Source organism: Lynx canadensis, chromosome E2 (assembly GCF_007474595.2).
Source record: "Lynx canadensis isolate LIC74 chromosome E2, mLynCan4.pri.v2, whole genome shotgun sequence".
In the NCBI taxonomy this organism is placed as follows: Eukaryota; Metazoa; Chordata; class Mammalia; order Carnivora; family Felidae; genus Lynx; species Lynx canadensis.
In genome coordinates this window covers 36759957-36782481 of record NC_044317.1, presented here as the reverse complement: position 1 = coordinate 36782481, position 22525 = coordinate 36759957, and the positions used below count along the sequence as shown (strand labels likewise).

Genomic DNA, 22525 nt, shown 5'->3' with positions numbered 1-22525 from the left:
AAGCCACACTCTTTTTATAACTTAATCTCAGAAATGGCATCTCATTGCTTCTGCTATATTCTAGTCACTAAGCTAGTCACAAAACCCAGCCCACACTCAATGGGCTGACTACCTCAGAAGCCATGCATAGAACTATAATCAAAGTCCACTAAGGATGAACAAAGTGTGTGGGTCCCCGATAGCACTGTTAAGTGCCTACTCCAGTCATAGCCTGCCTCCCTATTTTCCTTATAATGTGAAAGGGGGAAAGTAGCTCAAAATAAGATACAGCTCTACACCCACCAGAATAGATAAAAAGAGTGACATCAAATGTTAGTGAGAATGGGGGGTATAAAATAGTGTAATCACTTTGGGAAAAGGTCTAGGAAAACTAGATATATACATATGCCTATGACCCAGTATTTCCAATCTTAGATATTTATCCAAAAGATACAAAAGATACGTCCACAAAAAGACTTGTGCAAGAATATTCATAACAGCTTTATTCAAAATAGGCTCAAACTGTGAAAAAAAACCCACAAATGTCCATCAAACAGGTAAATAGATAAATTGTTATATTTGTTTCATGGAATACTAATCAGCTTTTCAAAGGAATGAAACATTGATACACACAAAATGGGTTAATGTCAAAAACATTATGCTTAGTAAACGAAGCCTTACACAAAAGAGCACATCCTGTACAATTCTATTTATGTGTAATTCTAGAACAGGCAAAACTATTCCATGGTAGAAAAAAAATCAGAGCAGTTGTTTTGCCTCTTGGGGTCTTGTAAGAGTGGGGATAAAATGAAAAGGGGTATGAGAGAACTTTCTGGGCTGATAGTAATAGTCTGTATCTTCGACAGGGATTTGTATTACACAAGTGTTTGCATTTGTCAAAACATACTGAATAGTACAATTAGGATTTGGGCATTTTATCAAATTTAAATTTATGAGAACAAGAACTTTAAACAAATATTGAATTCTAGGTAATGATATGTATGCTAAAGTATTAAGGGTGAAATGTGCTAATGCCTGCAACTTTACATTGAAAGGCATAAAAAAAAAAGGATAGCTACGTGGGTAGGTAAAGTGATAAAGTATAATCATAAAGTAATGTCAATTTAGGTGGCTGGCATACAGGTGTTCACTGTAAAATTCAGGTATTTTGTTTTTATGTTTGAAAATGTTCATAAGTTACAGGAAACAAAACCTACGTATTTAAGCCACTGTTCATTAGGTTTTCAATTATGTCTTATCCACATATTCCTTACTTACACTGATACCAAAACAAGGATTTTCCATAAAGTGAATGACACTGGCCCTAATACTTATTCATTTAATAAACATTTACTAGGTACCTACCATGTGCTGGACCTTGTGCTCTTGATGGGGGTATAATCTTGTGAGGAAAAAAGTCCCTGCTGTTGTGAATCTTATAATCCAACAGAGAAGATGACAAACATATACTATCACACCAATAAACATGTAACTACTGTGATCACAGTTACGAAGGAACCATACTGGGGCTCTAAGTCCATTGACAAGGGGACCTGACCTGTAGTGGGGTGGGGTAATCAGGTAAGACATCCTGGGAGAAATGTGCATGACAGGTAGAGTTAATAAGGTGAAGAACAGTAGCAGCACGGACAAATTAGCTGAGATAAAAGGAAGTGAAAGGAGGTTCTGTGGCCAAAATACCAACAGAAAGAAGAGAGAGTCCAACCTACTGGCAGGTCCTGGAAGAGTCTACTTTCCACTGGCTTTTGATCCTATCTCTAACTTTACCCAAGACCTTTTATGCATGCTATTAAAGTAACTGTAGGTGCTCTAGTCTCACAATAAGCAATCAGACCAGGCAGGAGCTTCTTTAATAACGGTTACTACGTACTTAATAAACCAAAATGGCTATTCAGAGCCACTTTGTTTTTTTGTTTTAAGTAAACTCTACCCCCAACACAGGGCTCTAACTCACGACCCCAAGATCAAGAGTCACGTAAGTGACTCAAAGCCACTTCATATTCCCTTTTGTAATAAGGACCCAAGCCAGGGAATGGCAGGGAGGTGAGATGTAGCAGCTTCCATCTCACTCCTTTGACACTCAAACCAAAGTTTCTACCAAGGAACCTCTTAAAGCTTTTTTTCTCCCCCCCTAGGAAAGAAGAATAAGATGGGATGCTTGGCAGGACTTTATGTGTATAAAATTTCTCATTTTTCTTGAAAATCTAATATAGCTTCCAGTTATAAATTTAAAGCTGTAGTTCCAGGGCACCTAGGGCAACCTAGTCAGTTGAGTGTTCAACTCTTGATTTTGGCTCAGGTCATGATCGTACAGTTTGTGAGATGGAGCCTTGTGTTGGACTCTGCACTGTTAGCTGCTTGGGATTCTCTCTCTCCCTCTCTCTCTGCCTTTCCCCCACTTGTGCTCTCACACATCTCTCTCAAAATAATCTTAAAAAAAAAAAAAAAAGTTGTAGTTGCTACTTACTACAGAAAAGCCACAGGCTCAAAGTGACTGAAGAAGTCGTCCCTCTTCTACAGCTGGGTACCTCTGGACAGTCCAAGCCAGGCACCAGCCTCAGTGAGCACTGAACTCACCCCAAATGGCTACCGTGGACACAGAGGGGCCTCAAGAGGTATCCCACACACCTTACTTTGTTTCTTCTGCTTTTACTTTTCATAGTATTAAATACTACTTATTGGGCATCTACTCCATGCCTGTGCTTTACACTGTCCCTCTTGATCCCCAACCCCTGCAAGGTGGTATCATGAACTTCATTTTACAGTTTAGTAAGGCTCAGGGGAGAGTATCAGTCAGGAATCTTTCTTCTGCCAAAATAGCCCAGCTCTCCAAAACGGTTTAAGCAAAAAGGGTACTTGCCATCTCACATAACCAAAATATATTAATAGTAGTAAAGGCACAACTCAATCCAGGACCCATTTCTGCCTCTCAAGTCTACACCCCTTCTTGGAGGTGGTAAGGACGATTGCTAGGATAACTGAACATTCTATAACTGCTCCTTTCCATGTGTCATCATATTTCACTGCTTCTTTTTGGGTTGCCTACCCATCCCCAAACCACTCATTTGGGCTGAACAAGGATATCCACCAACTGTTTTAGACAAAAGTCTAGGATCCAACTCTGAAGTCTGACAAGGGGTCTGAGAATTGAGGAAAGGATGAATGGCCATAAAGCAACTACTACTCAGACTAAGTAACTATACAACACCACTTTCTTTCACATTGGGCAACCCTCTGTGACCATTTGACCTCACCCTTGTACTTGCTGCCTTTCATATAAAGTCCTTCCCATACTTCTGGTTTTAGCCTGGTTACCTTATCAGTCTGAGCTAAATCTCAGGCTTCATTCTCTCTTGAGAGTAAGCAAGAGTCCACAAAAACACTAAATAGATTCCTTGACAATCCAAGGATGGGGCAGTAAAATAAGCAGGTGACTCCAGACCAGGGCATCCAGCCAGGGGAGTAAATTAGAACTGAAAGGCACTCTGCTCACAAAGCCTCTGTCATAGCGCAGGACTGTTACCCAAAGAAAGGGACATCTTTATTTTTAATTTATAGTAATGCATCCCATGGTCTTTAATCTTTTAGCTCACAGTCAATTCTACTTTAGGTAATTTCCATTCCATCTTTCCCTCCAATTGTCTCCCTTCTTCCCTCTTTCTGTCTCTTCAAGTAAGATCCATTCCAGGATGTCCTTCTCTCACCTCTTAGCTTTTAGGATTCCCTAACTCTCCTTCATAGGATAGACACAGCAAGTTGTCAGGAGGGAGAAAGGCAGGAAGAGGACCATGTTATCTTTATGCCAACTTAATCCCTGGAAGCCACAAGGAGTAACTGCAATCTAGCTATAAAATCATAAAGAGCCCATTAATTATGGTCTCTGACAGGCCACTTACACTTTTTTAAAAATAAAGAGTAAGAATGGAAAACATATGAAAGGGATTGGCTCTGTGTGACAGTAAGTACTACCACTCAAAAGCACCACTGTGCCATGTCTATTGTGTGCATGGCTTTCGGTGTTAGAAACATGCTTTCATTTCTTTATTCAAAAAATATTTTCTCAGAGCCTGAAAGCTTCTGTTGAGGCTGCTCATCTCTCTAAAACCTTCTTTATACCAGATATTTGCATGGCTGACTCCTAAGCATCTTTCAAACATATATACACTCTGGGTTGTTCTACATTCCTCCAATGAAGAAGCCCAAAACTCAGGGGTAGCTTGTAGTTTTCCAGTACATTAGGTACCTTTCAGTCTTCATGTTCTGCCAGGGTCTGGGAAGATATTAGGTTGAACCATATGAAACTGCCTTTATATAAAAATGAAAATGTTATATTTTTCAGAAAAAGAAAAGTGTCATTCAACCAAAATATGTGCTGCTAGCAATAACTGCTTTCCCAAAATGATAAATTTTTCCAAATACTAAATTACATATTAATAAAATTCAGCATTGTTAACATTTATTCAAATCCTTCAATTACTGTTCTCTTTTGGAGAATGTTCTGTTTCTTAGACTTCCAAATGATGAAAAAGGTGGTAATCTGTTGAAAAAAGGTCAGGTGAGTGTGATGGATATGACAAAAGTTCTTGGCCCAATTCAGTTATTCCCTATGGTGGTCCGCAATTTCAGTGGCCAAATGTTGTCATGGAAAAGTATAGGTCCATGTCTGTTAACCAATGCAGAGTGCTTTTAAATCCATTTTTATACATTAATTTCAACTTCTTGACAATAAGATGCTACTGTTAGTTTTGCCTGGGCTAAAAGTAATAAATACTCTCTTTGCAGACCACCATCATTACTAGAACCTTCATTTTGGTTGCAGTGATAGTTTTAACACGTTTGGGAACTTCATCAACATCCAACCATTGTCCAGACCACTTTCATTTTTTGTCAAAGCTTACGATCCTCTCCAGAATAGGTCTCTGCTCTTTCAAATCCTAAGGTATGAGCACATCTCTAATCATCTCCATATATGATCATCCATCAGTTGGTGTGATACCTACCCATTTGTCCAACTTTTTCACCTTTCCTATTGCAGCCAGATGTCGAGAAATTGTTGTAGCAGAAACTCCTAAGTCTGCTGCAAGGCCTCGAATTGCCATTTTGGGGTTAGCTTCCACCATGGCTCTCAATTGATCTTCATTTAAAACAGATTTGGGTCTCCCTCGAGGCTCATTTTTCAGACTCAGATCCCCAGAACGAAATTTTTCAAACCACCACCGGATAGTCCTTTCACTAACAGAGCCTTCTCCAAAGACAGAATTGATGTTTCTACTTGCTGTGGCTGCACTATGTCCTAGTTTAAATTCATATAAAAACAGTATTCGCAAATCTTTCAAAGATATGGTACAGTCCACTTCTGTGGAAGAAATAAATAATAAAAACTCAGCCATCAAAGAAAACTGAAGACCATAATATCATTACGAATACTAAACAACACACCTGAAAACAGACCTGATATCAACTTTACCAATCATGGCCAAGTTTCAACTAGTCAAATATCAGAAATTTCATCTGGAGAACACACGTTTTTTATCACTGTGTTCTGCTGCCATCAGTTTATATCAGGCAGATGACTTTACAGTAGGAATAAAATTTCCAGTAATTTTATACGCATTACCATAAAAGAAATGATTTTGAACTAAAATAGAAGTTGTGCTTTTAAATCTAGGAACTCAATGCCACACAATTTTTTCTCTACTATCAAATTAAGATTTCAGATAAGTTTAATGCTTAGAAAAAAAATCTCCCGTAATGGGCTGATAAATACCTGTTTCTTATGTTTTCTGACAGAAGTATTTTTAGGTGTTCCTCTTCCCTGTTTCACATGATCTGAATGCTACTTCACACATTCTTTACACATTCTAAATCCTTATTTACTACGGAATTTTTCTTCTTTCGCCTCTCTGCTTCACTTTCTTTGGCTTCATACTTAATTTTGGCGTAAATGAATATAAATAGTATTTTAGGTATATGAAAGAACTGTTTGCCTAAGTTTACATTTCCCCCTGGCAGTCATGTATTTAAATGGCACTAGGGTCCACTGCCCAGTGTACTTTTTAAAACTATAACCATAACATACATGTGACCTAAACCTACCAAAGGGTTAGAGAAAGAGAGAGAGAAAGGTTCAGCAGAATTCAAATCTGGGAATATCTTGCGGTAAGAAGGGGGAAGTTTTCCTTTTCAGCAGCTTTAATTCCAGCCCTTTGTAAGTAATTTTCCTCCAATACTAACTTTTCTGCCTTTTTCCTCCCCTATACTTCCAAGATGGCAAAGTGGAAAGGGAAAAGGTTTCTATTCCTTTCTACCCTCACTTAAGTTCTAAACTATTTCAAATAAGTCAATAATCTATTACAAAAGCAGAAAAAAATTCTGACCTCAACCATAAAATAGTTACCAAAAAACAAAAAAGCACCCCATATATTTAACTATATGATAAATATTAGGAAAGTGAGTAACTGTATTTTAGTCCCTAATACACTGAAAGCAGTTACCCAATTGTTCATAAATGGAACAGGAATAGGGGAGAAAGGTTTTCCATCAATATAGTAGATTTAATAAATGCAAGAAGCATAACATCCCACTTCAGACATACTAATTGAGATATAACCAAAAAACAAAACTTGTTTTAATACAGAGCTAAATCCAAAAGCAATAGAGAATTTCCCAAATGCAAAAAAGTGGGAAACATTAAAAGAGCACAGTGGGGAAGGGACACATGAATAGAATTCATACTCTTCATCTCAGAACTATATACAAATAATGGAACAATCTAAAACAGACATTTTAAGATGTTAGAATATGACATTTTGAAACATGCCTTTAATGTTCAAAGAGAAAACAAAGAAATAGATTTCATTCAGCAAGAACAGGCCATTGTGAAAGAAAAAACTCCCACATTATATTTAGTTGTCATATCTTGTTTCTTCCAATCTCTGACAATGCTACAGTCTTCCCTTATTTTTCATGATCATGACTCTTAAAGACTACTGATTGGTTTACTCTGTCAAATATATCTCATTTGGGTTTGGCTGATGACTGGACTAAGGTTATACATTTTGGCAAGAGTACACAGAAATGATGAATCCTTCCCAGTGCATCATATCATGGTTTCATGATATCAATATGTTTTATTATTGTGATGTTCACCTTGATCATTTATTAAGCGATTTATTAAGATAAATTTTAGCAGGTTTCATTCTGATAAATTTACTATCTTTCCCTTTGTGATTAATGAAGATATACTTTGGGGGACATTCTTTGAATCTATATGAATTTTACTTCTCAATTTTCACTCACTAATTTTACAATCAATTGGTGGATCTTGTCTACAATAATTATTACTGTGTTTAGCTAATATTTCTTTTCTATTTTCCTCATATCATACATCTTTCCACAGTTTTAATTGGAATTTTACTATAAGCGAGAATTGTTCATTTTCCCCATTTTTTTTTATCTGTATCAGTATGGACTCATGGATATTTACATTATTCTATGAATTATAATCCAGTGATTTCATTATTTCTTTTGCTCAAATTGCTCCAGCTTCGGCCATTAGAACTCTTTCCGGTTGACTCCCATGTTTTTTCAACAATATCCCCCTGCCTTTTTAAAAGCATTTTGTTATTACCTGGCACACATCAAGGTGTCCCAGGCACCTTTAGTATTTTCTCTCAGTCCTAGAATCAACAACTTCTCCAAGGAGCCCTGGTTCCTTTTATTTGAGGAAATAAAATATTTACTTAGAAATAAAAAACTGGATCCTAGGTTTATTCATTACTATTGGGGTGTCATACCTTTTAGTCACTCTCAGTGGACATTGGTAGGAAACATGCATAACAACCCACACATATATTGATATCTCAGATACCAAACCAAACCCAAACCAACAGAGTTCATTTTAGCCTTCTCTTTTCTTTATTTATGAGAACCCAGTTCTTGTTATTTAAAACATTTACCTATTTGTTCAGTTTGAGTACACACATAAGGCAGTTTCAGAATTGCTGATCTATGCCCCTGTGAGAAATACATTTACTGACTAGATTACAGCATTAATGTGCAGTTCTTTTTAACATTACAGTATCCAGTGAAGATGTTATTTTCGAAAAAAACTTGGAATAAAGCTCTTTTCTTCCTCCATCCCCTTTAATGTCACTCCTTCCTCATTCCTGATACCTAGTTCCCATCACCCCACTTTTTTGCACCCCTTTCCCACCTACCCCCTATAGGTTACCAATCACTTTAGTTTCCAGTTTATCCTCCCAGTACGGATTCTATACAAATGAGCAGATGTGTATGTACTGTCTTATTATCTCCTTCTTTCTTACACAAAAGAATAGTATACTATGGATACTCCCGCGCTTTACTTTTGTCACTTAACAGCATATTATCCTGGCAACACTCCGTATCAATTGATATAGATCATTCTCATTCTTTTTTTACAGCTCCATTATTCCACTGCATGGACATACCATAGTTTAATCACTTTGCTATGTATGGGCATTTAGACTGTTTCCAACATTTTGCAATTACATTACACTACTTTGATGCAGTGAATATCTTGTATGTATGCATTTTTATATTGTTGGAGGTGTATCTTCATGGTAAAATCCCAGAAATGGTCAAAAAATTAACAAATACATATTTTTAGGTATTACCAAATTTCCCTTCCAAAGGATTGTAACAATTCACATTCTCAACAGCAATGTATAGGAGTATCCATATCTTCACAGCTTCACCAACGAAGTATATGGTCATATTTTAAAATTTTTGTCATTGATAGGTATTATTTTAATTTGCATTTCTCTAATTATGAGTGAATTTGAACTTTTTTCATATACTTTAGGCCATTACTATGTCTTACTTTTTTGAGTTGTCTCTTCATGTCTGATTCACATTTTTACAACAGGTTTTTGGAACTCTGTCCCAAACTCAAATTTTTTGTTTTATTTCAAAACCTTAAATCTCACAACCACTGTTTATTACCAAGGTGAACTCTGATCTTCACAATGGGCTTAACAATAGGATTTCTGGTAGGAAGTATGGGTACCAGAGCCTCCAAACTTTTTGGATTTGCTGCGATGGGGATCCACTACCACCAGCAGGGTGCAGTCATACTGGATGGGGATGTCTGTGAGCTCCTTCTTGGAAGCCTCATCCACATATTTCTAGTAATAAGTACACCAGGGCTTTGGAGCTGGTACTGGTGAACTGTGCAAACCTGGACCACGTAACTACCACTGTTCATGCAGACTCAGACATCCACCCCAGGAAATCATTCCTTGCCCAGAAGCACAACAGGTTCAAGTAGCTTGTACTGTAGTGTGCACTGATGGATCATCTCCAGGGACTGTCCATTCACCTGGATAAGGCCATTGCCCTGTTTGCAATGCACCAGGATGTGCAATGGCCACCTTCCTGTGTCCAAGGACCTGCATGGACTGTAGAGGGCCCTTGGACTACATAGCTACCAGTGGGGCAAGAGCTCCTCACTGCCTGGCACTGCAACCTGAAAAGCTTTTGTCCCTCAAACTTTAAAAGCTATTTAAATATAAAAAGTATTGTCCTTTTTATGGGTATATATTATGAATATTTTCCCCCAGTTTCTCTTTGAAAAACTTTTATTTACGGGATTTTTTTTTGTTATGCAAGAATTTAACTTAGTGAAATTTATCAACCTTTTCTTTTAATGCTTCTGGATTTTAAGTCACAGTTAGCAAGCCTACATACCAACTATAGAGGAATTAACTTATGTTAATGGTAGATAACAATGGCTCTTTTAATAATAGTGCAGGGACAACTGGGTAGCCATTTGGGAAATGCTAAAAGTGGATCATTCATTGTTCCATGAAAAAAAGTAGATCATTTCCAAAAAAAGTTTCCAAAAACTTTCCAAACTTCAGTAAAGTTGTCAGATACAAGAATAAAAATCAACTCTGTTTTTATACACCAGGGATGAATAACTTCAAGAGAAAACTAAAAAAGCAATTCCAATAAAATACTTAGGAATGAATCTAACCAAGGACTTAAGATTTTATGCTGAACACACTGCTGAAAGAAATCAAGCAAGATCTAAATAAATGAAAAGACAATCATACTCATAGATAGGAAGACTTAACATCATTAAGATGTCAGTATTACCCAAGCAATCTACAAATTCACTATAATCCCCATCAAAAGTCCAACAGCCTTTTTGGCAGAAATGGAAAAGCAGATCCTTATTTTTATACAGAATCACAAGGGGCCCTGAATAACCAAAATAATCTTGTAAAGGAATAAAGTTGGAGAACCCACACTTCCCAACTTTGAAACTAACTACAAAGCCACAATAATTAAAACAATATGGGCATAAGAACAAACATAAAGAACAATGGACTAGAAAGAAACCCTCACACATATGGTCAACTGATTTTTGACAAGGGTGTCAAGACCATTTAGTGGGAAAGGATGGTTTTTCAACAAATAGTACTGGGAAAACTGTATATCCACATGCAAAAGAATGAAGTTGGACCCTAACCCAGACCTTATACAAAAATTAATTCAAAAATGGATCAAAGACCTAAATGTAAAAACTAAAATTACAAAAGTCTTTAAGAGAACATTGAGGAAAATCTTCATGGCACTGGATTTGACAACAGTTTAATGGATATGACAACAAAAGTAAAAACAGGTAAACTGGACTGCATCAAAATTTAAAACTTCTGGGCAAAAGACACAGTTAACAGTGAAAAGGCAACCCACAGAATAGAATATTTGCAAATCATGAATCTGATAAGGGGTAAATATCCAGAATATATAAAGAACTCCTACAACTCAACAACAAAATACAAATAGCCTGATTAAAAAAAAATTGTTTTTAATGTTTATTTTTTTGAGACACAGAGAGAGTCAGAGCACAAGCAGGGAAGGAGGAGCAAAGAGAGGGAGACACAGAATCTGAAGCAGGCTCCAGGCTCTGAGCCGTCAGCACAGCTGACTCAACACGGGATTCAAACCCACGAACCACAAGACCGTGACCTGAGCCAAAGTCAGATGCTTAACCAACTGAGCCATCGAGGTGCCCCACAAATAGCCTGATTTTAAAATGAGCAAAGAGCACTAGAATAAATGTTTCTCAAACAAAAATATATACAAGGCCAACAAGGATTTGGAAAGATGGCCAACATCATTGATCATTAGGGAAATGCAAATCAAAACCACAATGAGGTATCAACTCACACCCAAAAGGACAGCTACTAACAAGAGAAAATAACAAATGTTAGCAAAGATACAGAGAAACTGGAACACTTGGGCACAGCTGGTGGGAACAAAAAATGGTACAAGTCTCTATGGAAAACATTCATGTTGGTTTCTCAAAAAATTAAGAACAGAATTACCATATGATCCAATAATTCCATTTCTGGGAATATATCCAAAAGAACTGAATACAGAGTCTCAAAGAGGTATTTATATACCCACAATCACAGCATCATTATTCACAATGGCCAAAAGGTGGAAACAACCCAAGTGTCTATCAACCAATAAACGGATAAAGAAAATGTGGTAATTGCATACAATGGAATATTATTCAGCCTTAAAAAGAAAGGAAGTTCTGGGGGTGCCTGGATGACTCAGTAGGTTGAGTGTCTGACTCTTGATTTTGGCTCAGGTCATGATCCTAGGGTCGTGGGATCGAGCCCCATGTCAGGATCCATGCTGAGTGTGGAGCCTGCTTAAGATTCTCTCTCTCCCTCTGCTCCTCCCCCCGCCCCAAACAACAGAAAAGAGAAAGGAGATTCTGATACATCCTACACCACAGATGAACCATGAACACATGATGCTAAGTGAAATAAACCAGTCACAAAAAGACAAAAATTGTGTGATTCTACTTAAATGACATACCTAGAATAGTCATATTCTTAGAGATGGAAAGTAGAATAGAGGTTAGTGGGGACAGGGACGAGGGAAGAATGGGAGTTGTTGTTTAAGGCTATAGAGTTTCAGTTTTAGAAGATGAAAAAGTTCTGGTGATCAACAGTAAAAGATGTGAAAGTACTTAATACTACTGAACTATATACTTAAAAATAGGATGGTAAATTTTATATTTTTTGTATGTTACCACAATTAACAATAAAAATCAAAAAAAATTAGGTAAGTTGGATCTCATTAAAATTAAGAATTTTGTGCATCAAAGGACACTTAAAAAAGTGAAAAGACAACCTGCAGAATGGAAAAAAATACTTGCAAATCATACTTCTGACAAGGGATTAATACTGAAAATATATAAAGAGTTTCTATAACTTAACAAACAACCAAAACAACCTAATTAAAAATGGGTAAAGGAGTTGAATAGACATTTCTCCAAAGAAGATATACAAATGGTCAATAAGAACCAGAAAAGATGCTTAACATTGCTAGTGTTTAGGGAAATGCATATCAAAACCCAGTAAGATAACAGTTCACACCTACTAGGATGGTTATTTAAAAAAAAATTGGAAAATGACAAATGCTGGTACGAATATAGAAAAATTGGAACCCTCATGCATTGCTTGTGGGAATATAAAATAGTGCAACCACTGTGGAAAAGAGTTTTACATTTCCTCAAAAGGTTAAACACAAAACTACTGTATGACCCAGCAATTCCACTCCTAGGTACATATCCAAAAGAACTGAAATTAGGGATTCGAACACATATCTGTACACCAATGTTCATTACAACAACCCTACTGTCTATCAGATGAATGGATTAAAAAATGTAGTATGTACATAAAATGGTAATTATTCAGCCATAAAAAGTAATGAAATTTTCATATATGCTACAACATAGACAGGCCTTGAAAACATTATGCTTAGTAAAATAAGCCAAACACAGAAGGACAAATATTATATGATTCCACTTATATATGAGATACCTGGAAAAAGCACATTTACAGAGACACAAAGGAGAGACTGCCAGGGATTTGGGGGAGGTGTGGTGGTGGAGTGGGGAGGAGGAGATTATTTAATGGGTACAGGGTTTATGTTGGGGATGATAAAAAAGTTTTAAGTATAAATAGCAATGATGACTACACAGAATTGTGAATGTTTTTAATTCCACTTAACTGTACACTTAAATGGTTAAAATGATAAATATTGTATGTATTTTACCACAATAAAAATGAGAAGAAGAAAAGGTCCATCTTTACCCTAGTAATTTGAAATACTACCTTTCTCATATACTAACTTTCCATATGAATTTGGGTCTAATTCTGCACTTTTTATTCTTTTCCACTGGTCTATTTGTCACTGCCAATGCTACAATGTTTTAATTAATAAGGCTATTCAACCCTTATAGTTTTTTTTTAAAGTTTCTCTTTTTAAGTGTTTTCCTGGCTAAAAGTAATATTGAAGAAGAAAACCAAAGCAGGAGGCATCACAATCCCAGACTTTAGCCTCTACTACAAAGCTATAATCATCCAGACAGTATACTACTGGCACAAAAACAGACACACAGACCAATAGAATAGAATAGAGAACCCGGAACTGGACCCACAAATGTATGGCCAGCTAATCTTTGACAAAGCAGGAAAGAGTATCCAGTGGAAAAAAAGACTGTCTCTTCAACAAATGGTGCTGGGAGAACTGGACAGCAACATGCTGAAGAATGAAACTAGACTACTTTCTTAACACGATACACAAAAATAAACTCAAAATGGATGAAGAAACTGAATGTGACACAGGAAACCATCAAAACCCTAGAAGAGAAAGCAGGCAACAACCTTTGACCTCAGCCACAGCAATTTCTTACTCAACACATCTCCAAAGGCAAGGGAATTAAAAGCAAAAATGAACTATTGGGACCTCATCAAGATAAAAAGTTTCTGCACTGTAAAGGAAACAATCAACAAAACTAAAAGGCAACCAACAGAATGAGAAAAGATATTTGTAAATGGCATATTGGATAAAGTGCTAGAATTCAAAATCTATAAAGAACTCACCAAACTCCACACCCAAAAAAACAAATAACCCAGTGAAGAAATGGGCAGAAGACATAAATAGACACTTTTCCAAAGAAAACATCCAGATGGGCAACAGACACATGAAACAATACTCCACGCCACTCATCATCAGGGAAATACAAATCAAAGCCACATTGAGATACCACCTCACACCGGTCAGAATGGCTAAAATGAACAAATAAGGAGACTATAGATGCTGGCGTGGATGTGGAGAAACAGGAACCCTCTGGCACTATTGGTGGGAATGTAAACTGGTGCAGCCACTCTGGAAAACAGTGTGGAAGTTCCTCAAAAAATTAAAGATACAATTACCCTATGACCCAGCAATAGCACTGCTAGGAATTTACCCAAGGGATACAGGAGTGCTGATGCATAGGGGCACACATACCCCAATGTTTATGGCAGCGCTTTCAACAATAGCTAAATTATGGAAAGAGTCTAAATGTCCATCAACTGATGAATGGATGAAGATGTGGTTTATAAATACAATGGACTATTACTTGGCAATGAGAAAGAATGAAATCCTGCCATTTGCAGCAACATGGATGGAACACTGGTGGGTATTATGCTATGTGAAATAAGTCTGTCAGAGAAAGACAGATACCATATGTTTTCACTCATACATGGATCTTGAGAAACTTAACAGAAGACCATGGGGGAAGGGGGGGGAGTTACAAACAGAGGGAGGGAGAAAAACCATAAGACACTCTTAAATACAGAGAACAAACAGGGTTGATGGGGGGTGAGGGAGAGGGGAAAGTGGGTGATGGGTATTGAGAAGGGCACTTGTTGGGATGAGCACGGGGTGTTGTATGGAAGCCAGTTTGACGATAATTTATATTTTAAAAAATTTAAAAAAAAAAGTGTTTTCCTGGCTATTTCTAAAATCAGTTTTATTGAGATATAATTCACATCCCATACAATTTTCCTATTTAAAATGTACAATTTGGTGATTTCTGGTACACTCACAGGGTTTTGAATCCAATTTTAGGACACTTTTCCTCTTCCAAAAGAAGCTCTGTACTAATTAACAACTGTTCCGCATTCTCCCTCTAACCCTTTCCCAGCCCTAAACCACTATTCTATTTATATATCTGTTAATATTAGTCTGTTTATATATCTGCCTATGTGAACATTTCTTATAATTGGAATCATAAAGTATGTGATCTTTTGTAACTGACTTCTCTCACATAGCACATTTTCAAATCATTCATGTTGTAGCATATATCAATACTTCCTTTCTTTTTATGTCAAATAATACTCTATTATATGGATATATCACATTTGTTGATTATCAGTTGATGGACATCAGGACTGTTTCTACTTTTTAGCTATTGTGAATAATGCTGCTAACAACATTCACAAAGGTTTTGTGTCCACTTCTGTTTTCAGTCTCTTGGGTTTATACCTAAGAATGGAATTGCTGGATCATATTATAATTGTGTATTTAACCATTTGAGGAACTGACAGATTGTTTTCAAAGTGACTGCACCATTTTACATTTCTAATAGCAATGTATGAGTGTTTCAACTTTTCCACTTCCTCACCAATACTTGTTATTTTCTGTCTTTATTATTGCATCTTAGTGGTGTCAAGTTATATCTCATGATTTTGATTTGCATTTCTCTAATGACTAACAAAAATATTTTGGTATAGTTGTTGGTCATTTGTATATCTCCTTTGGACCAATTCTAATTCAAATCTTTTGTCCATTTTTTAAATTGGATTATTTCTTTTTATTATTGAGGAATAAGAATTCTTTATACATTCAAGATATAAGTACCTTATAAGATATGTGATTTGCAAATAGTTTTTTCCATCCTTTGAGTTGTCTTTCTACTTTCTTGATATCATCTGCAGCAAAAAAAAGTTTTGAATTTTGATATCATCCTATGTATGTATGTATGTATGTATGTATGTATGTCATTTGAGCTCTGGGTGTCATATTTAAGAAAACACTGCCTAACCCAAAGTCACTGAGATGTACTGCTATGCTTTTAGTTTCATTAGCTCTTATATTTAGGTTTATGATCTATTCTGAATTAATTTTTATGTGTGGCATAAAACAGGTCCCCAACTTCATTCTTTTGCGTACTCAGCATGGTATTCCAATACTATTTATTGAAAAGACTATTATTTCCCATTTAATTTCTTTAGGACCTTTACTAAAAGTCAATTGATGATTTTCCTGGCTATTTTTGCATGTTTGTTTTTCCATATGAACCTTAAAATCAGCTTGTCTGACTCCATAAAACAACTTAATAGGATTTTTATTAACATTGCACTGATTTTATAAATTAACCAGGGAGGATTAACATTTTTATGATGTTGAATCATCTTATTCAACAACAAAGGACATTTTACCATTTGTTTAAATCTGCTTCAGTGTCTTTTAGGAGTGTTTTCAATTTTCCTTGTATAGATTTTATACCTTTCTTATTAAATTTATTCCTAAACATTTAATCCTCCATGTTGCTATTGTAAATGGGCTTTCTTCTAACATTATGTTCAGTTTAAGCTATCTGTATATATGAAAGTTGAATTTTATATGTTAATTTTAAATCCTGATCCTTCACTGAATTCTTTTATTGTAGGAGTTAGTTTATTATTGATTCTCTGGAGTACAGCTATACTATGATCTGCAAAGAGATATTGTTCTACTTGTTCTTTACCCGTTTTTATGCCTCTTACTGATTTCTCTTAATTTAATTCCCTTGGCTAATTTACCTCTAACAAAATGCTGAACAGTAGTGAAGATAGTGTGGATGCTTGTTCTTGACATTAATGGAGATGCCTGTAGTGTTTCCCCTTTTTAAATAAGATATAGTTTTAATGCTAAGATGTATACTACATCAAGTTAAAAAAGTAGTATTCAAGGGGCGCCTAGGTGGCTTAGTTGGTTAAACATCTGCCTTCAGCTCAGGGTATGATCTTGCAGTTCATGGGTTCAAGCCCCTCATCAGGCTCTGTACTGACAGCTCAGAGCCTGGAGCCTGCTTCAGATTCTGTGTCCCTGTCTCTCTCTGCCCCTCCCCCACTCATGCTCTGTCACTCTCTCCTCTCAAAAATAAATAAACATTAAAAAAAATTTTTTTTAAGTAGTCTTCAATTCCTATTTTCTTGAGTGTCTCTATCATGAATGGGTACTTATTTTTGCCAAAGGTTTTCTTAGTATCTACTGAGATAACTGTATTATTTTTTCTTTATAGTTAATAACATGGTATATAACACTAATAGGTTCCCTCATATTGAACCAATCCTGCATTCCTGGAATAAATCCTGCCTTTGTTTTCCCTCTGTCTAGAATTTGCTTTCCCTGGTTTTCCTTCATCTATTCAGACCTTATAAAACATCTCCTCCTCAGAGATGCATTCCCTGGAACATTTAATCAAAAGCAGCCTTCCAATTAACCTCTAGGACAGTACCCTATTTTAATTTCTTACTCAGCACTTATTACTGATATTTTCCCCATATATCCCATATGTATATACCTCTACATATACCTTCAACCATTATGACAACACTGAACCTGTCTTGGTAGTAGATTTCTTACTGTGTGCCCAAAATATATAGTACCTGGCATACGTTAGGCACTCAATAATTGTTGATAATAAATGTATTGCCATTTTGGGTTGACTATTATTACAAATGTGATTTTATCATAGCAAAAAATAAGAGTAACAAAAACCTATCTCACTACACTTATGGCATAAATCCAGATTTCTAACTTTAAAGAGAAAGTTACAAACTCAAATAAAATTGAAGTCAGCAGCTCTTTAGCTAGTCTAAATCCGTGAACTGAAAAAAATAACTGGTACTAAAAAATTCTAATACTAAAATCAAGGTTTCCTTTCTTTCAGTTAATATTTTCTAATTAAAATTTCTCCTTAAAATTTGTTACAAAATTTATCAGTAAAGGAGTTAACATTTAAATTGGTTGAACAAACCAATGTAAACAACTTGCTGTATCTAATAAAAACCAAAACGTACTTCAACAGATTTTAGTATTATAACTTCACCAGCAAAAAAAAAAAAAAAAAAAAAAAAAAAAAATTAACTCACAAAAATTAATTTTAACTTTATATAAAAGAAACCACAAAAGACAGAAAGGTGGTAAACTCTCTCAATTACCTGTAAAAGGTGATGATTTCTCTGAGTGTTTTACTTTTAGAAGTTTCCTATTAATAAATATATAACCACAGGGACAAGATTTACATGCAACAGGAACCTGGAAGGGGGGAAAAAAAAGGAAAAAAATATATTACTATTTTACTTATCAAGTGTTTATGTGGTCTCTTTAACTAAACAATAAATTACTCAAAGGTAGAAATCTCATTTTTATTTAAACTCCACCTCCTCATAAAAATTACTCAAGATAGGAAATCATACCCATCCCATTCTCCTAGTCCTTTACAGTTCTATGCATATGGTGAATGTTTAATAACACTAATATGAGTGGCCACAGGAAGAATGTAAAGAAAAAAAATAAAATAAAACTATTTCCTAAAATGTCTCAGAATATTTACAACATGGATTAGATTAGAAGAAAACAACTGGTTAGGAAACTATTACATTAATCCCAGGATGAGAGGCTGTTGGCCTGTTCTACAATGCTGGCAGGGGAATGTATTTCAAAAAAAACAAAGACATTTTAAAGGGAGGAAAGAGGGGCACCTGGGTGGCTCAGTGTTGGTTTCAGTTCAGATCATGATCTTACAGTTCGTGAGTTCAAGCCCAGCATTGGGCTCTGGACTGACAGCAGAGAGCCTGCTTGGGATTTCTCTCTCCCCCTCTCTCTCTCTCTACCCCACCCCTGCTTGTACTCTCTATCTCTCTCAAAAAAAATTTTTTTTTTGTCTTTTATTTTTTGGTCCATCGGTTATTTCAGGGTATGTTGTTTAATTTCTATAAATTTATGAGTTTGCTAGTTTTTTTTTAATTTTTTTTTTCAACGTTTATTTATTTTTGGGACAGAGAGAAACAGAGCATGAACGGGGTAGGGGCAGAGAGAGAGGGAGACACAGAATCGGAAACAGGCTCCAGGCTCCGAGCCATCAGCCCAGAGCCTGACGCGGGGCTCGAACTAACGGACCGCGAGATCGTGACCTGGCTGAAGTCGGACGCTTAACCGACTGCGCCACCCAGGCGCCCCTAGTTTGCTAGTTTTTCTTTCTGTTGTTGATTTCTAACTTCACCCTGTTGTGGAAAAATACTCTGAATGATATGTCTTTAAAAAATGAACTTTGATTCTTACCTTATGCCATATAAAAATAATATTTCAAAATGAAACTTCTAGAAAATACTAAAAAAAAAAATCTGCCTTCAAGAGTTTGAACATGAGAGAGGAAGAGGGCCAGTACCAATTACTGGAAAAGGATCATTTACAATAGCCAGTTTAAGGGAAAGAAGGTGGAAGACTACAAAAAAGATGCCAAACATAGGTTCCTCTAGTCTCTGGTTGAGGAAAAACCTTGAAGAAATTTCATAAGCCCTGCAGGTTTTCTGTTTTCTTTTCTGAAGTCTTTACTACCAGAAGTAAGTCATGATCTTTACATATCTTTATTTAATTTTTTAAAAATTATTTTTAACATTTATTTATTTTTAAGAGACAGAGAGAGACAGAGCATGAGCAGGGGAGGGGGAGATGGACACACAGAATCCGAAGCAGGCTCCAGGCTCTGAGCTGTTTGTTAGCACAGAGCCCGACGTGGGGCTTGAACTCACAAACTGCGAGACCATGACCTGAGCCGAAGTTGGACGCTCAGCCAACTGAGCCACCCAGGCACCCCTATTTATTTAAATTTTTAGAGAGAGAGAGCTGGCAGGCACACACGAGGGGGTGAGGGGAAGAGGAAGAGAGAATGGTTTTTTTCTTTAATTTTTTTAATGTTTATTTTTGAGAGAGAGAGAGACAACACAAACAGGGTAGGTGCAGAGAGAGAGACACACACAGAATCCGACGCAGTTTCCAGACTCTGAGCTGTCAGCACAAAGCCCAAAGAAGACCTCGAACTCAAGGACCACCAGATCATGACCTGAGCCAAAGTCGGGTGCTCAACTGACTGAGCCACCCAGGCACCCCCACATATTTCTAAGTGAAAAAATGATTATGTCATTTAACAGCTTTATTAAGTTATAAGAAACATGCAATAAACTATACATATTTTAAATGCACAATTAGACAAGTTTTAACAATTATATATGCCCATGAAACCATCATCACAATCAAGACAGTGAATATATCTATCATCCCCATTTCATGTGCCTTTGTAATCTACCCTCCTGCCTCTCCTTAGCACCTTCAATATTCCCAAGCAACTACTGATCACCATTCTGCCACTACAGATCAATTTGAATTTTCTAGAGTCTTATATAAATGGAATCATAAGTACACGCTTTTTTTGTTTAGCTTCTTTCACTCAGCATAATTATTTTCAGATTTTTCCATGCTGTTGCATGTAACAAGTTCATATCTTTTATTGCTGAATATTATTCCATAAAGACATACCACAGTTTATCTACCTACCTTGCTGATGTACGTTTTGACTGTTTTCAGTTTTTTAGTTATTACAAATAAAGCTGCTATGAACTTTCACGCAAAGTCTTTGTATATACATACACATTTTTTTCTCTTGAATAAATAGCTAAAAGTGGAATGGCTGGATCATAAGGTAGCTTTAACTTTTTAAGAAAACTACCAAACTATTTCCCAAAGTGGTTGGACCATTTTACATTCCCAACAGCAGTGTATAAGAGGTCTAGTTCCTCCTCATCAATAGTTGGTATGCTCAGTGTTTTTAACTTTAGTCATTCCAGTAGGGTTTCCTTGTGATAATATGCATATCCCTAATGCTATTGAGCATTTCTCCATGAGCTTACTTGCTATCTACTATACATCTACTCTGGTGAAGTTTCTATTCAAATTTTTGCCTATTTTTTAATTGGGTTGTTTGTTTCTTAATATTAACCTTTGAGAAACCTTTACATATTCTGGATATAAGTCTTCTATTACATACATGCTTTGCAAAGGTTTTTATCTGTTTGTGTCTCCTTTCTCTGAACAGAGATTTTCAAAGAACTAAAGTTTTAATTTTGATTAAGCCCAGTTTATCTTTTTTTCTTTTATGGGTCATGCTTTTGGTGTTGTAATTAACAAACAATTGCCTAACTTAAGTTCACAGTTTTTATAGTATTTTCTAGAAGTTCAATAGTTTAAAATTTTTCACGTAGGTCTACAATCCATCTTGAAATATTATTTGTATATGGCACAAGGTAAGGATTAAAGTTCATTTTTTAAGACAGATATTATTCAACCACAACAGGATGAAGTTAGAAATCAACGACAGAAAGGAAAACTAGCAAATTCTTAAACTTGTGGAAATTAAACAACATATTCTGAAATAATCAATGGATAAAAAAAGAAATGATAAGGAAAATGAGAAAACACAGAGATTAATGAAAACAAAAATACAACCTGCCAAAACTCACGGGACACAGTGAAGGCAATGCTAAGGAGGAAAGTTATAGCTGTAGTTATAGCTGTTATGTTAAAAAAGAAGATCTCAAATCAACTACCTAACTTTACCACTTAAAGAACTAGAAAGAAAAGAGCAAACAAAACCCAAAGCCAGCATAAAAGAGGATATAATATAGATTAGAAATAAATAAAACAGAGAATAGAGAAACAATAAAGAAAATCAATGAAACAAAAGTTGGTTTCTTTGAAAAGATGAACAAAATTGACAAGCCTTTCACTAGAGACAAAAAAGAGAAGACTTAATTACAGACATACCTCATTTTATTACACTTTGTTTTACTGTACTTCACAGATACTCTTTTTTACATATTGAAGGTTTATGGCAACCCTGCAAGTCTACCAGCACCATTTTCCAATAGCATTGGCTCACTTTGTATCCTTGTCACATTGTGGTAATTCTTGAAATATTTCAAACTTTTTCATTATTATCTTTGTTATGGCAATCTGAGATCAGTGATCTTTGATGTTACTATTTGAATTGTTCTGGGATGCCCTGAAACCACACCCATGTTAGACAGCAAATTTAATTGATAAATGTGTGTGTTCTGAATGTTCCACCAAATAGCCATTCTCCCTTCTATCTCCCTCTCCTCAGGCCTCCCTATACCCTAAGACACAACAATATTGAAATCAGGTCAGTTAATAACCCTATAACGGCCTTTAAGTATTCAAATCAAAGGAAAAGTCACATATCTCACTTTAAATCCAAAGCTAGAAATGATTAAGCTTAGTGAGAAAGGCATGTCAAAAGCCAACACAAGCCAAAAGCTAGGCCTCTTGCACCAAACAGCCAAATTAAAAATTCATTAAAAAAAATTCTTGAGGGAAATGGTACTACTCCAGTGAACACGTGAATGATAAGAAAGTGAAACAGCCCTATAGCTCATATGCAGAAAGTTTTAGTGGTGTGGATAGAAGATCAAACCAACCACAACATTCCCTTAAGCCAAAGGCTAATTCAGAGCAAGGCCCTAACTTTCTTCAATTCTATGAATGCTGAGAGAGGAAAGGA

The 22525-nt window shown here is 35.9% G+C and overlaps 1 protein-coding gene and 1 pseudogene across 1 annotated transcript in view; both read right to left on the bottom strand.

Annotated features, from left to right (window-relative positions):
• Nucleotides 1–2398: 2398 nt before the first annotated feature.
• The window catches only part of LOC115502107, a 62490-nt gene continuing 42363 nt past the window's right edge, over nucleotides 2399–22525 (bottom strand). Inside the window, exons 4-5 of the mRNA XM_030297313.1 lie at nucleotides 18108–18204; nucleotides 2399–5356 (exon numbers count right to left, since the gene is read on the bottom strand). Coding sequence (XP_030153173.1) covers nucleotides 4974–5356; nucleotides 18108–18204 — 480 coding nt within the window. The 3' untranslated portion in view covers nucleotides 2399–4973. The remainder of the gene's footprint in view (nucleotides 5357–18107; nucleotides 18205–22525) is intronic.
• LOC115502583 lies at nucleotides 5374–9464 on the bottom strand (annotated as a pseudogene).